This window comes from Pan paniscus, chromosome 13 (genome assembly GCF_029289425.2).
Source record: "Pan paniscus chromosome 13, NHGRI_mPanPan1-v2.0_pri, whole genome shotgun sequence".
NCBI lineage: Eukaryota > Metazoa > Chordata > Mammalia > Primates > Hominidae > Pan > Pan paniscus.
Window position 1 is genome coordinate 98,947,519 of NC_073262.2, and position 18,626 is coordinate 98,966,144.

Sequence of the window (18,626 nt, forward strand, 5' to 3'; positions counted from 1 at the left end):
TTAAAACTTTCAGACTCACAAGAACATTAAAGGCTCAAAGCCCATTATAGTCCAATGTAATATTATTCATTCATACAAATGGAACACTTATAAACCCGGAGATAAAAGGAAATGTTGCCATAAGAAAAATTATTATTACGAGCACAAGACATCATATGCTATGTGATATTTTTAAGGACACTGATTCGCTCTCTCACTTTTAAGGGTGACCAGGAAAAGGACATTTTGAAGGTCATAAAGGAGTTGTGAAAGGCCTCAAGTTTTAGGGGCTTTTTGACTCGGGTGTAAAAGGGGAGAGAGCCTGGTTCCTCAGCATTTAGCACAACAGGAAGCTGGTTCTAAAAGGACACTCACAGCTAAGGATTATCACCCAACATGGCACGTAGGGCACTGTGCTATGCCCTGAAGAACAGGAGCTGGGACTTAGGGGAGAGAAGCACAAGAACACAAGAATGAAAGCGCCCTTCATAGCTAAGACAGCAGCCCTGGCTGTGTGATGGGGAGAGGACAGCTAAGCTCTCCTTCCTCACCTGTAGAGTAAGGAGGCTGCAGCTGCTGGCCCTCCCTGCTGGGAAGCCTGGCCTATCACTGATTCTCAGGGTGCCTTGTAAGCAGTGCTGATGGGATGGTTGGCAAAGCCAGATGTGCCCCTGTGGTGGGGTCATATCCCAGATCTGGAAGCAGGTTCAGTTTTTGCCTTGCCTGGGCCCCGGGCTTGGACTGTCTGCCTCCTGAAGGATGGAGTTTTCCATCTGTTTCAAGTCTGTTTCTTTATCAAAGTCAAATGCAGTCATTTCATTTTCCTGCACACAAGTAACAATCTTATTCTGAATTAAATGACTTATTCTTTTTCTCTCTCTTTTTTTTTTTTTTTTTTGAGACAGAGTCTCGCTCTGTTGCCCGGGTTGCCCAGGTTGGAGTGTAGTGGTGCAATGTTGGCTCACTGCAACCTCCACCTCCCGGGTTCAAGCAATTCTCCCAGCTTCAGCCTCCCAAGTAGCTGGGATTATAGGTGCCCGCCACCACACTCAGCTAATTTTTTTGTATTTTTAGTAGAGACAGGGTTTCACTATGTTGGCCAGGCTGGTCTCGAACTCCTGACCTCGGGTGATCTGCCCACCTCGGCCGCTCAAAGTGCTGGGATTACAGGAATGAGCTGCCGTGCCCGGCCAACTTATTCTTAATTAAGGAGAATCATCAAAAGGATAGTGCCAAATCACTCCACCTCTGCCCTCTAATGGCTATTTCAGAAGGAAGACACAATGTTTCTTCTATCTACTCTTTGCTCCACCGTACAGTTTAGAGCCTCTAGTCAGCTATGCATTGTTAATTTGCATAACTTGTTTTTGGTCTTCTCTATCTCCTCAGTATGACTTACTACTTTACTCACAACTTATAAAAAGCTCACAAAAAGAAAATAGACATTAATTACACATTAAATTTTAAGAGAATGTCAATGAATAAATTTTAGTTGCTTGAATGAATGTATATGTATAGGAGCTTTATTATAACACTTCTTCAAGTCTAGGTCTCGTTTTAAATGGCTCCAAGACAAGATTGTTTCCGTTTTTCAAGAGTAACAAGTTCTCTGGATGGAATTATTTAGGATAAGGTAGGCATCAACCTGATCCAAGAATTCTGCCCTAGGGAGAAGGTTTTATAAAAAGCTCCAATATACTGAGAGACAATCAAACACTATGAGATTTGACACTGAAATATTAACAGTGGGTACATCTTGGAAAAGATAAAGACGCAAAAAACATATATAATTAAAATAAACTACTTTTTTGTCAAGTACATTTTAATAAGTGTAAGGACACTTATATTTTTAAAAGAATTGTGTTACTACTTCTTATCAGTATGAAAAGTCCTAGGACTACCAAGTTTCATGTCATTTTTTCCTATATGAACTAATCTCAACAAGATCCCCAAAGGTAAGGGCTGATTACCCGATGGCTTGTCGCTCCAGCAGCCTCTGGACTGGAATGGTTAGTTTCCCCAGAAAACGCTTGATGATGGGACGGCTCTTGGCAAATTTGTCTTTAATTTCAATTTCTAAGACATCGGTAAGAAGTGCAAAAAAGGAATATTTCTGAAAACACAAACAGATAACATGCTGGTTTAAAAGAAAGACAAATATGATACTATATCATTTTATTTGTATAGGAAATGGTATCTCTTAAATTCTAACAACATACAGAGTTCCACATAGCTAGAAATAGCTGCAGCTATTGTCAATCCTTTATTCACTCAGAATCATTAGCATTCACCATGATTAAAAAGCAGCAGTCAAGGATCTGTATGACAAAAGAAGCCTTCTCAGTCAATCATGCAGCCCTTCCTAGTTTCACAGTTTTAGGAGATGTTATCAAATATTAAGTTATGCACAATGCAATTTTAGTACTCCCTACATTTATTGTATCTCAATTCTTTGATATTTAATATCTTGTTATAGAATGGATTAGAATTAACTAGTATATTTGATTGACAATTTGAATTCCTAATCTCATGAAATTCTGAAGTTGCAAAACATAGTTGAAAATACTCCTCCACTTAGTGGTTAAAATAGGAACATCTGCAGAATACTGTGGTTTCCCTGATAAATGTTAAAAGAATGTTTAAATGGAATTTTTCCTTAAGTTTAAAAGGCATACAGGGTCATTTCTTCTGGGACAGAAAAATAAAAGTATGAGGTTAAGATAGCTTTTGTTGTTTTCATTTTAAGAATGCCACTGGGGAAATTTGGATCGGACATTAAGAAGGATATAAAATAAATATGAAGAGCTTTACTCACAGAGACTTTTACATATATTATCTTCACTTTATCTTTACAACGATGTAACTTTCTTTTTAAAGATGAGAATCTCAGGATAAGTAAATGATGGTGCCAGGAATCTAACCTAAATTATTTCACTGCTTCCCTGGCAGTATCCATGCAACTATAGTGATGTGAATAGTGTTCGCCAACTTTTCACTTAGGTGCCTCTAGGTTTATCTAGTCATAACAATTAAGGTTTTCCAAAGGGCCAAGCAATTTGGCAGTCTGCTTAATGGAAAAAAGTACTTGCTTAGAATAAAAAAGCCGAGTTTAAGCCCCACTTCTGTCTCTGAATAGCTAGTCCCATAAACACTTCAAGCTTCAATTTCTTAATCACCAAAATGAAGACATAATAATCTCATCCTTCGTGCCTCCCTTTCAGGCTTGCACTGGTGACATGGTCAAAAACTTTGCAAATTTAAAATGTTAGGAAAATAGTTACTGCTTGTTTCATTATCATATCTATTATGTGCTTTCTAGAATCATATTGAGATATATTTTTATTTCTTCTAGGCTTTGAAATGCATTAGACTAAGTGGCATGCCCTTAAGAGTTTTTTTTTTCTTTTACCATGATGAGATCATTTGTAGTTTCTTAAACCAAGTGTAAGAATACAAGCAATATTCAATATCTAAAACCATAGGAACTGCCCAGGAGAAATGCCTTGCTGTGTTGGCAAGTCTCAGATAACTACATCTTTTCTGCAATCGGTTTTAGATCCCCTGATATACCTCTCTCCAATTAAATATTTCTACAATATTGTTAGAACATATTGTTGTCATTAAATATTTAGGGTATGATCTAATTAACTGTGTAACTCCTATGCCAGCCCAGAAAGATTTTCACACTAGTTATGTAAAACATGCCTCAGATCTCCAAGAAATGGAGGGAGAGCTCAAGCTTTGCTCACTAGATAAGAAGTGTCTATTTGTTCATTCTTTGACTTTCCGTAGTTCAAATGAGAAAACCCTTTGCTTGATTTCACTGATATGGTGCACTAAGATGACTGGTAGCATACTGTAGCTGTGAGGAAGTCTAAAATACCATCAACACAATCTGGCTTCACTCAGGATGATGACTCCTTGAATGGCTCATCTAATTAACAAAACTCTAGAAATTCATAAAACATTTGCCAAAGCCCGCAGAGAGAGAAATTCCTTTAATTTGTACTAAATGTATGCTACAACAAAATATCAAAATTTTAAATAAAACAAGATCAGTATTGCTGATTTTTCCTCTTGCCTCAGGCCCCACTTTGACTCTACAAGGCAATGTTACTGATCCTGTCCTTATTTTAAATGTTCATATTTTATTCATTATGAATTTTTTGCATTAATTGTGAGTTTAAAAAAACTGCATTAAGATCTTTATTTTAACAATTGAGTTTTTTGGAGGCTCCTTAAATTGTTCCCCTGATGTGACAGCTTCATTTGTCTTACCCTAGACCTGGCTCTGGAGAGATGGGAATAGCTCATTCTCATTGTACCCCTTCCCAGCAGAACCCCTAGACACGTCATAAACAACCTGAGGGATGCAAAAGTCTCAAGGAAAGAGAGAGACTGGGCTGACTTCCTCACCATCAAGTAGGAGACCCCTGAGGATCATCTTACCTCTCGGTGCCAAATTGGATTGGTGGTGTTACTGATGATAGTAGACCGTCTCTCTTGCCCATGGTGGGCACAGGTGGGGAAACTGCTCTTCTTTCCTGGCTGAATTGACATCTTAAGATAAGGGTCAGGATTGAAGAACATCCCTTTCTTTAGCCCAACTGCCCTAAGATCTTTAAAGAAAGAGGGAGAAGGAGGGAGGGACAAAGAGAAAGCAGGAGGGAGGGAGGAAAGAAAGGAGGAAGGGAGAGAACAAGGGACAGAAGAAGGAAGGATCCATATGTCCTGATTAGAACAAGCAGCTCAAAGATAATTTGTTCTTAAATAAACACACAGGAGGCTCTAAACAGAAACGACTCTGTAACACAATAGCAGTTATTCACACTATGATTGCTTAGGTAAGTGAAGACAAATGGGTTATGGTAGTAATTTCAGCAGAGGGGTCACCTAACAGGCCGCAAAAGTGAAGCCAAACCTTTAGCACCAGCTCACATCCCTAAACTGACTTTTCCTGGGAACTCTTTTGATTCCAACATGTGCATCTTCACCACCTTTTTCCTAGAGCAATGTAATTCGGCAACCAGAATTTCAGACAATGTTTTGAGAGAAATACTGAGTAAGCAGTTCACTGAAAAACATGTTCCTTCATGAGAGAAAAATGAATCTTCTACATATACATAGAACTAAGTTTAATTGGAGATGAAACATCAGAGCATATATCCATTTGTACCACATTTAAAATGTCATATATATTCCATAAATGTGATGAATGTTAGGAGAAAGGTTTTCTGAAATGTAAGTGCTACCTGCTATTTTAAATAGCCAGTAAAGTAACTTAAATATTTGAAGAATGTCCTATAACTCACCTTAGATTCACAAATTGCTGTTTCACACTATATGCTGCTAAAAGTCCTAGCCAAAGTCCATTTAGTGAGGAGACTGTATGTTTTTCCATGGTCAGGCTAAGAGACACAAACATGTCAGGAAATAAAGCTGGCTCCACTGAGTCTTCAACGTTTCAGAGAATATCAGTTTGAATAAGATAGGCCTGGGAGCTAAGTCATCTTAGAAAATGCTGGAAGATTAATCTAGGGAGGTTCTGAACACTGTAGTTCAGAGAGAAATTCTGCATATGGCCCCTGAACCTCCAAAGACCTTTGAATTACCCAGATTAGCTGGCAACCAGATCCTGGATAGTGACTCTTAAATTATAGGAAGTCACCAGGGTCATCCCACACAAGCCCATTACTGAAATACAAGGTCTTTCTTAGAAAAATAGAATTGGCCTGAAATTGTCCATAGAACCGTATTCTCGAAGGAGTGCTCCCAGGAGGTGGCTCACCAGTGGCCCACAAGAACTCATGGCCCAGGTACATGTGCTGAAAACACTCCAGAAATGTCTAATGACACATACCTGGCAGTAGAGGTGGAAAGTTTGATATATCTGCAAATATTTAAAAATTAAACTAAGAGCAATTTTTTTTTTTTTTTTTTTTTTTTTTTTTGAGACAGAGTCTCACTGTGTCGCCAGGCTGGAGTGCTGTGGTGTGATCTTGGCTCACTGCAACCTCTGCCTCCTGGGTTCAGGTGATTCTCATACCTCAGCCTCCTGAGTAGCTGGGATTACAGGCACGTACCACCACACCCAGCGAATTTTTGTATTTTTAGTAGAGATGGGGTTTCACCATGTTGGCCAGGATGGTCTTGATCTCCTGACCTCATGACCTGCCCACCTCTGCCTCCCAAAGTGCTGGGATTACAGGCGTGAGCCACTGCGCATTGAGAACACTGCATGAAATACATAGCAAGATCTTTGATCTGAAAACCAGTAGGAGAAGGAAAAGACAGGTAAAGAACTAGATAGGCACTTCAGAGAGGCTGCCATAATCTCATTAGCCTTGCAATCCCCATTCCTGACACTTCATAAACTATGTACTCATTATTAAATGCAGAATTTGCATCTTACTGTCAGTTTAATGATGCTACTTTCACTTGGCTTTCTTCAGCAGGGAACAGCTTTGAGAAGAAAAGGCAATTGCCACATTCATTTTCTTGCCTTTCTTGATTATGTTGCCCTTGAACCCAGACAGAAGAATGATATTCTTTATATATTAAATCTATGCCCAAAAAAGGGATCTCTTTGTAGTAAATAAAGAGTAACATAGACAGAAATGAATGCCACAAGGTCTGACAGAGCTAAATCATTCACAAAAAATATTCCTTTGAACAAAAAGCATTCCACCAGACAATTAAGTCACTGCGATAAATAATATCACTGTTAGATAAGCCTGATACAAAATTTTTCCACAATGGGACATTGTACAAATAAATCTTCCTTAATAAATACAATAAACTACCAATGATTTTTAATCTGATTATTCAGTTCCCTTTATCCATCTCATTTCTGATCTTTTCTTTTTTGTCTTTTACATATGCTATTGCTCACAAATATCCACACCATATAATGGGCCAAAGAAGGACTCAAAGTCACAAAGGTTTGATGTGTTAAATATCCTAAGTAAAGCCTTATTTGCAGTATGTTTAAAATATTAATGAAAATACATTTTTAATTTTAGCCATAAAATTCAAGTATTTGTGCCCCTACCTATCCATAGATAATCAAGAGTGGAACATTTGTAGGCAGCCATTCTACAGTGCTTAAATGTTCTCAGATAAATATTATCATCCGCTGTTAGTATGCTACAACCAGATTAATTTTTAGAATTAACATTATAGAATTGGTTTCAGCTCCTAGTCATTTCTGTACACTGTCTGCAAATGTCTGGCTATATGGTAAGAAATAAAACAGATGTTAGGTAGCTAGCCTCCATGTGAATAGAGGTGCGATGTTGGAAGAAATGTGTAAGGAAGAAGCATTTGGCTGTGCCTCAAAGCTTACTTCCTACTTTTTAGGAAAATGCCCTAGGATTTTTAACTTGCAGATGGTCATTCTCACATAGTCAGTTAATAACATCCCATCTGGAGTCAAAACCAATAAGTGTGTGTCATGCTTAGAATGATACGGATCACCTAAAAGCATAGGGTAATAATTTTAAACTAAGAAACCCATGGTTTATATCAAAACATCATGCTGTACACCATAAAAAATTTTTTTTTACCTGTAAATTAAAAAAACGAAAACAAGAAACCCATGGTGTGGTCATACTCTAAATTTTCTGAGCTATCAGGGTCGACAAATTGTTTCCTGCCTGTCACCAGGGATTTTAGTAGCTTCAGACCCTCAGTACTGTGAAGGTTTAAAGCACAGGTGTCCAGCCAAAATGTTTTTAGGAAACAGGCAGATAAGAGGGGTAGGGAGATAGTACCACAGGCTGTGGTTATTTTTAGTGCCCTTCTGCAAACCTAGATATTTTTTAAACCCTGATGGTTCCTAACAAAACAAATTTATTGGCCAAATTTGAACCATAAGTCACTAGTTTACAGCTGCTGAAATTCACCAGGGAAGCAAAGCAAAAAAGCAAGCTCATATGGGAAAAGGAGAAACATGCAAAACCAAGCACAGATACTCAGAAGGCCATGGGCCAGCAATGAACTGATGTGTACACTTTAGTCATATGTGGTAATTATGCGTTGTGGAAGGGTCTGTTTCAAGATCAGGTCTTTTAACGCTCACTCTCACAACATGTTTTTTGTTTGTTTGTTTGTTTTTTGCAATCAAGAAAAGTGGATCTAATTTAAATTTTGGAAGTACTAAAACTACAGAAAAATGAAAACAAAACATATTCCAGTGAAGGAGATCCATTAGACTTTATTTTCTATGTATTGTAGCATAGTTATCTGTTTTAAAAGTCTATTTCAAATATGGATTTTCTTATTCTTGACTTTATGACTACCAATTTATTTTCTAAAATCAGTGCCCTTCAAACTTTTTCAACAGTGTCCTATGTATGAAATACATTTTACATTGCAACCTACTACACATAAATATAGGGATGTATATTATTGTATATGAAAATTTTCAGTTTATATAAATTGATGCTTTACCCAAAAAAAATCCCTTTAGTGGTAAACTCTGACATTATTCTTTTTTTTTCAGTTACTGATTTTAACTAAATCAAACTTACAAACTGGAAATGAGTCTTGTCTCATAACTTGAAAAGCCGTGCTTTACTTGTATGGTAAACATACAAGCAATTTGAACATTTTACTAATCAGAAAACAAGCCAAAAATAATTGGCTTATCCACTTTCCAATTTGCATGTGTATTCCTCCACAGATAAAGAAGTATATTGGCTTTTGTTTTCCAGACTTCAAATTTTTTCTTTCTCTAGCTGAAGTAAGAATAAATTATTTTCAATAATCAAAGCTCCTCAGTGAGGTTAGCACATTACGTTACAGTTTTTCTTAAAGTAACTATACATAGTTATATAGACTGTCTATCGCCAGAAAACTTGGTAGAAGAAATAATTTCTGAATTTATATTAATAATTAATTTATCATGGTAAGAGATATACTTGAATTTTCAGAAGTATGACCCCCCAAAACTAGTTCACATATCATCATATCATATACGAAAGTCTGTAGAAAGAAGTGACTATTCATACCTTCGAAACTGTACACTTTCAAACTGGATGTCACGTTTAAAGACATTCTTACCTGACAATGTAAAGCTAACAAGTTTTCGAGAATGCAGGTTTCCTGAAGCACCTCCCTCCATGCCTTCTGCCCCCATCTGAAAAGAAAAAACATGCATCTGAAGTTTCAGAAGCATATGATGCCACTGGATCTGACTAGGAAACCATGTATGTTCCTAAATGCAATGATTTTTGCATCAAACGGGTATTGTATCATGTGTCCTTTCATTTCCCAATCTTGGAACAGAGACACAAATGCTGATTCTTGGAGGAAAGACTAAAATTTAATCTTTACCACAAACAAAAAATATATAAGCTTCAAAATTTCCAATAACTATGAATCAAACTATGTCTTTTTTTCCCTTTGATAAGAATATAGTTGATTTGTAGTAAATATATTACTATTACTATATTAAACATTCTCTTTAGTTAAAAACCAAACATCAAGTTCCTTCAGATTTGTTAGGAAAACCTAGAATAAACGAAACAATTGATTCATATCAGACCTACCCATATATACAGAATTATGCTCTCTCGTCAAGTATTTCTGAAAATCCACATGGAGTCCTATCTCCCTTGTAGGCTTGTGTTCTATTGTGCTGCAGGTACATGGCACATGCTACTATAATTAGCAATAATAAGAATTTGCAGTGCTATTATACTGATAACCTTTTCCTGAAAGCTTTTGAGTAAATTATACCTCACAAGAAGCCAGTAATTTATAAACCACCTAGCAAATTTAGACCTTTCTCTCAAATTATGTACAATTAATGCACAATTTGTGGTACATTAGGAAGAAAAACCTTCATATTACTCTGCAAAATAAGTCAAAAGAAGTCAACAGAATTGAAGGCAGAATATACCTAAATGTGGGAAATAGAACCACATTTTAATTCTGAAGTTTAGATTAAATTCTTCTGACAAAGATGATTTCCTTGAGCAAACTTTACTCAGGCTCTTTGGAGCTCTCTGCTCAACTAGGCAGGCCTTGGGCTTTTATCTCCATCCTTATAGAGTTTAGTTTTAGCAAAATCCCTGGTAAGTCAGTTTAGAGTCAATCCCCACCCTCAATATGTGATCACCCTTGATATCAGATCGAACTCCTCATCTCCCACCATCCTCCATGTGATATCTGATCACTCTGGCCCCGCCATCAGCAAGAATTCTGTTAGGTCAGTTTAACAAGAGTCCCCCTAAGCTCTTGGTAAATTTCCATCTGCCAATCCCTCCACTCCAACCCTGCTTCTTGGCTACTAACCCCCACTTTCCCTGGTTGTATCTGGAATTGAGCCAATTCTATATTGAGTTCTCTTTTCCCCTAATGCAATAGTTTCTGATTTGAATTTGCTTTTACTACTTAACTACTGTCCAGGTCTGATTTTTTTTTTAAACTCTTTCTCCCCTTTATCTTTGCTGCATTCCCCACACTCTTATAAAAATCATACATCCCCAGGAGATAAAAGCCATCACTAATCCAAGCAAAGTTGAGAAATTCCATTCAAATTTTGAAGTATAAATTTCTACTGCCTCCACTGTAACTCCTGTACCTTAGTCAAACTATTTTGTGTGCCACTTAACTGCATCCTGATTGCTTCACATGTCCTCTGCAACACACCAGGGTCCATCCAGGTATCTGTTTTTCCTTCCATCTATAGATCCAATTCCTGGGTCATAGAGTTGGCTCTCAACAAACATGTGTGGTTTATTATATTGTATTGTACTCCTCTGACTCAGCATTTCCAGATTAACTAGGGCAGAGGCAGCAGTACACTGGCCAGAGAACTAACTGCTGTGGCCATCTCATCCTGCTTTCACCACGCACTACGCTGGACTACGACTGAGACACACCCTCGGTAACCTGCCATTCCTTCTGTGCCTGGGCACAGGAAGATATCCTAGAAACTGCGGCCTCTCTGCAAATGGGCCACATGCCCCAGTAAGATGTGCCACCCCTCAAAACACATCTCTGTCGGCTATGGATATTTGTGCTAAACGAGTTTAATGAGGCTGAAACAATTCATAACCTGTCTTCATTTAAAACCTATTTGAAAATTATAAGAAATTATGAGAAACGAAAGAAAATGACCTCTAATTCTCATTTTTCAAATGTAATTCACCCTCTGGCAAAAGGCTTCCTGAAACAATTCTCAAAGACTTCACAGAAAAAGTGTCCTGAACAACAACTCTGGCAAAATGCTCATCTGAAATCATATCCAAATAATTCAATTTTTATCATTCATTACAATAAAGCCAGGAAAAACCAGGCATTACCACTAGATACAGGGATATTAGGGATAATAAACACATCTGCACTCAATGTTTAGAGACTAGCTTTAAAATAAACTCACTCCATAGATTCATTCCAGGAAAACCCAGAAATAAGAACGTCAACCAAGTGTTGAAACAATACATGGTAGTGAGTAATGGCAGCCTTAATTTGTCCCTGAAGCTGAAAGATTTCCTGTTCCAAGTATCTGAGACACATATCACTGTGTATGCTGATGAATGACAATGAAAACAAAATACAAATGACAGAGACGTCCCCCCCTTTTTTTTTAATCTTCAATTCATTGCAATAGGATATGTGAGAAAAGAGACCACATGATTAGCATGACAGCTCATTTCCTTCCCTGTGGAGTTTCTCAATTACATCTTCCAGGTCTATTCTTTGTATCTGGCCATGGTATAATTGTACTAAGTGGGATTTGTAAGTATCAAGGATGTTAATCAGTCACATAACTAAACACATGTCATATACCTAGATGACCATCATGCTATTATAGAAACATAGACCTGATCCCCAAAATGAGGTGCCCATGAGGTACAGCCTTTCAATTTTGGACATAGACCAAACTGTCTCAAGCTTGGTCAGAAATCGATTAACGACCCATTGCATTATTCAGTCTCTGAACCAAAATACACTATACTGATTGCCAGTGTTGTATCTGTGACGCTTTCAAGATGCTCTGAAACCTGTTTGAAGCAAATTATCTCCAAACTATCCACAGGCTTTGACAGAGCAATCTCAATGCAAAAATCAATGGAATAAGATCAGTGTTCAACAAACCGTAAACTCCCACTGCCTTCGATGATATCTAAATACTGAAATTGCTCAAGTCTAAAAAAATCTAAATCCAGAAAATGCTTAATCATGTTTGGAAGCTGTTGTCTAATTTCAGACACAATGATTTTTTTTAAAGATTTTATTAAAAACAGCCCCACTCTTCTAGTTTTGTAACTTTCCTTTTTTAGAATATTAACTAAAGTCTGTTCCAGTGCTTACTATGTGACATGGCAGACTTTGTAATCAACAATTGCTATTCTCTTTGTGACCTTCAAAGTCTTATATAGTAAATGTAGGCTTCTCTTTTATGTTCTACACTATGTTTACTACAATGGAAACTCAAATATAATTCTAATGTGAGCAGAGTACTTAGATGTTGAGGATCTTGCACACACTATTCCCTCTGCCTGCAACGCTCTTCCCTCCCTCTTCACCTATAAAACTTCTATTCATTCTTCAGCTTGTCTCTCGGACACACCTTCAGGTAAGCCTTCCAGGAATTTCCTGATCAGGACAAATCCTACTACATAGAACATGCTCTCTTGCCCCATTTTGCTCCCTCTCATACAATTATCACTCAAATAAATATAATATTTGATTGATGTCTCTCTTCTGCACCAGACCTACGAGATCAATGATGGCGTTTTTCTTCATCATTTCATCTGTAGTGGTGGCACAATGCTTACTTAGCAGACATTTAATGAATATTTGTTTAAATTAATAGATGAGAGGGAAAGACTGCTTGATATAGAGGTACAAGCACTATCAGAGACAGCATAGGGTGAGTCTGAACAATTTCAAAGTGCCATTTGCAAAGACTGCTTTCTGAATTTCAACCTGACTACTTGCCTGTTTCCAAAAATGCAAGCATCTATAAATGTGTATATACACATACACCCACACATACAATGTTGTAAAGATTCTATGTCATAGGAGTCAGTATTTTTTCTATGCTTTCATGACCTCATTTTTAGTAATGACTAATTAAAACTGAAGTAATTTACATATCTTGGACTCTAAGAATCTCCCCAAACCATCTGAGTCCAACCACCCATATACAGTGTAGCTGTGTATTGTGAGACTGTTAGGTTCTAAAATAAAATTTAAAAAATCACAAAATTGCCATGTTGGAAACGGGCAGGCTTTCTTTCAAAAGTCCAACACAACAAGTTTCCTACAAAAGTAAATTAGATATCTGTTTCTTCAACTGAAGGCCTGACTTCTGAAGTCAACTTCTGAAGTTAAAGAAGTTGACTTCCTTTGAGTGGCCACATCTTACCCAAAATATGAGCCGTATCTCTAGACACTACATCCAAACTCAGCACTGAGAAGGAACCAGCACTAAGACCTTAAGGAAAACAGTGCACTTGTGACTGCCAACTTAGACTCCCTTCCGAGCAACGGCTCCTTGAGTTGACTGGCAGGTAAATCACCCATAATTTAAATGGTTAAAATTCACATAAGATGCAATGCCACTCTTTCCTACCAACTGGTCACCTAGACTAAGTTTAAACCTTCCAAAATGGGGCACTTGCTACTTTGCTTCATGAATGGGTTCCCTGGAGAGTCGACTCTACAAATGGCTGTTACAAATCAAATCCTATGTTTCTACTGATTCGAATTAGGGATTCAGGTGTGACAACCTTGTAAGCTATTTCCTTTCCTATAACAGTGCCCACACTGTTATGTGTTTCCTTTTTCATTGTTCCTCATAACCCTGTCAGGGCCGCACAGGCAAAAATAGAAATCAAGACCCAGCATGGATCTCACAAGGAAGCTGGCAGCGAGGGGCACTCACCATCACAGCTGGGTTCTTCACGGTGATGCAGGGGGTTGTGGCTCGCAGGGCTCCACTAATGCCGTGGTAATATTTAAAACAGATTTTTATCTCCGCTGCAAAGCAATTGGAGAAAACAGTAATTTAAACAGTGAAACAAGTCATGTAGGAATCAGCTGTGGAAATCCACCATACCACCTCTCAGGGAATCCTACTCATGACTCTGAATGACCTCATTTTTCCACTCAGCGCCAACAGATTACATCAATTTCTGTTTGATTTTATATGCTCCTCCAAAACTTTGTAACCTCTTGAACATATCAGAAAAATGATGCACCAAAACAACATGCCAAAATAGAAATAGTGTAGCGATAAGAATGGGACTAGCTGGCATTTATTGAGGTGCTCCTTAATGTGCCACAATGTTATGTCTCACGTTCATGTTGTTAGTGAACCCTCACAGAACCTTGGGAGGCAGAAATTCCTTTCCCCATATTACAGATGAGATGTTGAGGTTTGCTGTAGGTCAGACAGATAAGAAATGAGAGTCAGGACTCAAACCCGAGCTGTCTGATTCCAAAGCCTTCACTCATAACCTCTATCTACATTGACTGTAGCTCTCAATGGAAATAGAGGAAAAGCAGTCTAACAAAGCATGGAAGTATACTGTAGTAGATTCTCTAGTGACAGGATCTGTAAATTTATATTATTTTAATTTTCCAAGTCATTTAAATACACCCAGTAGACAGGGATCAAATCTACAAACAACTGATGTCTATATCTCACAGCTTGTGGCAATCCACACATTTCATACGTTTTTTTCTGATAATTCCACTTTGATAGAAAGTAATACAAATGCCAATTATGGTTTTTGGAAAGTAACTACAATTCCAAAGCATGAAACCAAACTGTGTTAAAGATAAACCTACAGTCACTGGAATTTCTCTGTATACAAAGCGTCTGAGTCACTGAAGTGTCACTGCGAGATGCATTTCTCCCAAGGTGTCGTTCTAAATATGCAAGGATGCTGATGGGCAGGCCCTGGAGGGAGAATCCTAGGCTACGGGAGGGAGTTCCTCTCTCAAATGAGTCACCAGGACTATTAAAGTGGGGCTGCTCAATGTATTTCCCTAAGGAAGTTCATCTTTCACTGACTTTCTCGACTGTACCAAATGGCCTCCTGCAGGGTCTTTGGTTTCCTTATTTTAAGAGAAAGATATGATAACTGAAGAAAAATCCTCTTCCAGGAATTTATATCATTACACTCTTCCTACCAATGATCAAATACTAAATCTCAAAAAAACAAAAGTTGTTATGGGGTAAAAATATTGAGTCCTTATATTATTTATGTGAGTCACTATCCAATAATTCATAATTTAATAAGCATCATTGGCCAGAAGATTTTTACTACGTACCTGCCACAGCACATGGCCAGGAAGCAATGTGCCAGACAGTGCAAGGGAATCAAGGAAAGGTTTCTGGTCTAGCGGGTGTTCTGTAGTGTAGCTGCTGAGATGCCAATCACAGGCATGGCAAAATACAGAAGACACACACTAAAAAGGAAGAGCACCAGGTCGAACAGCATAGAGAGCGTAGAGAAGATGAGAGAGGACATGGTGGAGTCAGAAAGGTGTCATGGAAAAAACAGGTCTAATGGATGAGCAAAATGGGGCTAGAGAGAGTTAAGGAGTGGCAAAAGCAGGGAGGCACAGATGAAGCATGCTGGGTTTGAAGAATGGCAAGATGACCTACGCAGGAATTCTAGCTTTACTATTACTTTGCCTCCCTGAGAACTCTTCTGCAAATGACTTTCCTGAACACAAACACAGATTACTGGTTATTTCTGAAATAGTAATAGCTGGACAGATCTGAGCAAACTTTACCCTCCCACTTGCTTTTTTCCAAGACGAATAGCATGTAGTCTGCAAGAACAAAGCTAAGTAGTGTGCACGAGGACGGTCCGAGCAGAATAAAGTGTGGTAACATGCATGGGGATTGAATTCTCTGGACATGAGCTCATTGGTATCACACTCTTCATGCTGGGGAAGCAAACATCCGTGGCTCTGTCTACAGGCAGCACCTCATAGATCAAATCAATGGTTAGCGAGTGAGCAGGCCATTTTTTCCACAGAGAGAAGTGCATTTTTATAAGATATCTTCCCCTAACTCTGTCTCAAGTTAGGATGCCATCTTCTTTTCCTAAGGTTTTAATAGTCAACTAGGTAACAGACAATGAGATAAAAAAAATGTGACTGCTTATTTTTTTTGGAGGATGATGATAATCATGCCAACTTTGCTAGCTGACCCATTTTGGGTGTTACTTTATTCCTTGCTATAACAAAAATCTCCAACCCAGATGACAAAGTAGAATCCCTGAAACTAAGATCAATGTATCTCGAATTGCACAAAAGTAGATTTTGTGGGCATGATCCAATCCCCCCACCCCCACCAGTGCTACAGAGCTGTGTGTCGCAGGAGCAAAAAGCTGAGGGGATTTCCACAGATCACCCATTACAAAACCACACACACAGGCTGGTCACTAGAGAGGAAAACAGTCCTGGACAGAATGAGGAGTGGTTTGCGTAGGGATGAAAACTAGCTGGATCCTTCAGCAGGACATCAGTGAAGATTCCTGCCCCTAAAAATATCGGAATGTTCCACTCTGAGTGGGAGTTTTCATCTTTAAATGTTATTTAATGTTTTAGAACATCATACAAGATTTTTAAAAATGGTGTAACTAAGCAACATCCCCTCTGACAAAGGGGGAGAGCAGCATTTTGATTAATATATTTGAATATTTTGGTTATTGGAAGAGGTAACGGAAGAATGCTCAGAAGGATGGAAAAGGGAAGTTGGTGCCCAGGGGCATAGGCTTCTGTTGCACCTACAATGTGTAACCTCTGACTGCAAGAGGAGCATTTTTTTTTTTTGTAAAAAGCTATTTCTGAGAAATATATACAAAGGCAGGTGGAAGTAAGCACAGGCACGATGACTGATTAGGGAGGATCCCAGTGATCAACAGAGCCCAGCCCTCCTGTTCATAAGCAGGAGAGATGGAGGACATGTACCAAAGAGCAATGAATGAGTCCATCTATCCTAGCTGCTTTTCCCCACAGCCTGATGTGGCAGGCAACATCTCCCCCTGCTGGCCTCAAATTATGGAAAAAAAATAAAAAATATATATATATATATAAAATATATATTTGTATAGAAACATATTTTAATATTTGCATATACTATATATATCCAAATATATAATATATGTTATATATCTATCTATCTCCATTCTTTTGGGCTATAAAAAGAGTATTTTGAATTCACCAATCAAAAGCATGTTGCCTCAGAGGGCAGTGAGCTAGGAAAAGGGAAAGGCATCCTGTATGAACCTGTAAGGACCTGATATCGGCTGAGCCAGGTCTAGCCTCAGGAGGAAGAGAACAGAGGATGAGCGGCATCTGCTCTCTGAGGTCCCTTCTGGACAGCTGAAGCCAGTCATAGATCATGGCAATATAAGGGCCCCTTTTGATAATCTTCAGGATACATTTGCTTATAGCATTGCTAAAATACAGATTTAGCACTCTGTATTTGAATGTTCTTTAAACAGAAAAGCCCCATTATTTTCAATTTTTTGACTTACTAATTTTCATAAATACAAATGAAGATGTCCCTCAGGGTAGCAGCATGCCTGCTCCCCTCTACCATGGGTTGGAGGGTGGTCATTTGTGAGACGTCACTTTGGGCATATTCCAGGGCAAGCTGGGGAGGCAGAGGGGCTTTGAACAGTGTTTAGGAACTTAAACCTGTTCTCGAGTAAAGGGGTTTCTGTAACTGTGAAATTCTGACACTGCATTTTAAATCAACCATTCTACCACCTGTTTAAAAGAAGAATACATTTCTGGGTTTGTATATGAATAAAATATTTCCAGATAGATAACTTGACACTGGTTGTAGTGGTTGCCTTCAGGGTGGGAAAACTGGCAACTGGACATGAAGCTGGGGAGACGTTTACTTTCGATTTTTGTACTTTTTAAACGTTATACTCTTTCGTATATTACCTATTCAAAATTATTTTTTAGAAAAGCAATCACAACTCAGCTGTATTAACCCTAGGCAATTATATAAGATTATATTTCAAGCCCTCTCTGCAAAAAGGTTCTACAAGCCACTCCCTGCAAGAAATGGTTTTGCCTCAGACTAGGATCTCATCCATCATCTTAAATAGCTACACGATTCACTCAGGCAGTAGTTAACAGCCTGTTCCTATTTAGAGAGTCTGGATTTTCCCCAAGTTTCTAGAAGTTGAATATTTGAAGCATAAAGATGGATGGAATAAAAATGTCCTTCTTCCTTTAATCATATCTATTTTACTTAAATGGTAGAATAATCTTAAAGAATCAAGCTAATCGTAATTTATTCTAGAACATGACTTTCACCATTGTCCTATGTGTTTTCATTAAACTATTAATATTATGATTCTTATTCACAGCTTTACTCTTCATGCGTTTGAGGAAATTTACCCACATGCCAGTGACATGCTCACTTGTCAGTTACATGTCACTGGAAGTTGTCTTCTCTTTAACAAGGGCCAGTGGAGCCTGAAATGGCCAGGCTTTCCTCTGCTAAAACTCAGAAAAACAAAAGGGACAATATCCATGCAGATGTGGCAGAAACCTAATAGGACTAGAGAACTAACTGGGCCTAAAATATAAAGTGTGAAGATGGGGGATGAAAAGCATTAAATCTCCATCCAAGGGGCAAAAAGACC

At 38.2% G+C, this 18,626-nt stretch overlaps 1 protein-coding gene across 7 annotated transcripts in view; it reads right to left on the reverse strand.

The window, feature by feature from the left end:
• HECW2 (HECT, C2 and WW domain containing E3 ubiquitin protein ligase 2) overlaps positions 1-18,626 on the reverse strand; it is a 392,970-nt gene that overhangs the window by 126,217 nt on the left and 248,127 nt on the right. For all 7 annotated transcript variants that reach the window (XM_034954717.3, XM_055108913.2, XM_063595507.1 and 4 more), the window contains 4 exons: positions 13,883-13,977; positions 9,043-9,118; positions 4,429-4,598; positions 1,950-2,092 (listed from right to left, as the gene is read on the reverse strand). In XM_034954717.3, coding sequence (XP_034810608.1) covers positions 1,950-2,092; positions 4,429-4,598; positions 9,043-9,118; positions 13,883-13,977 — 484 coding nt within the window. The remainder of the gene's footprint in view (positions 1-1,949; positions 2,093-4,428; positions 4,599-9,042; positions 9,119-13,882; positions 13,978-18,626) is intronic.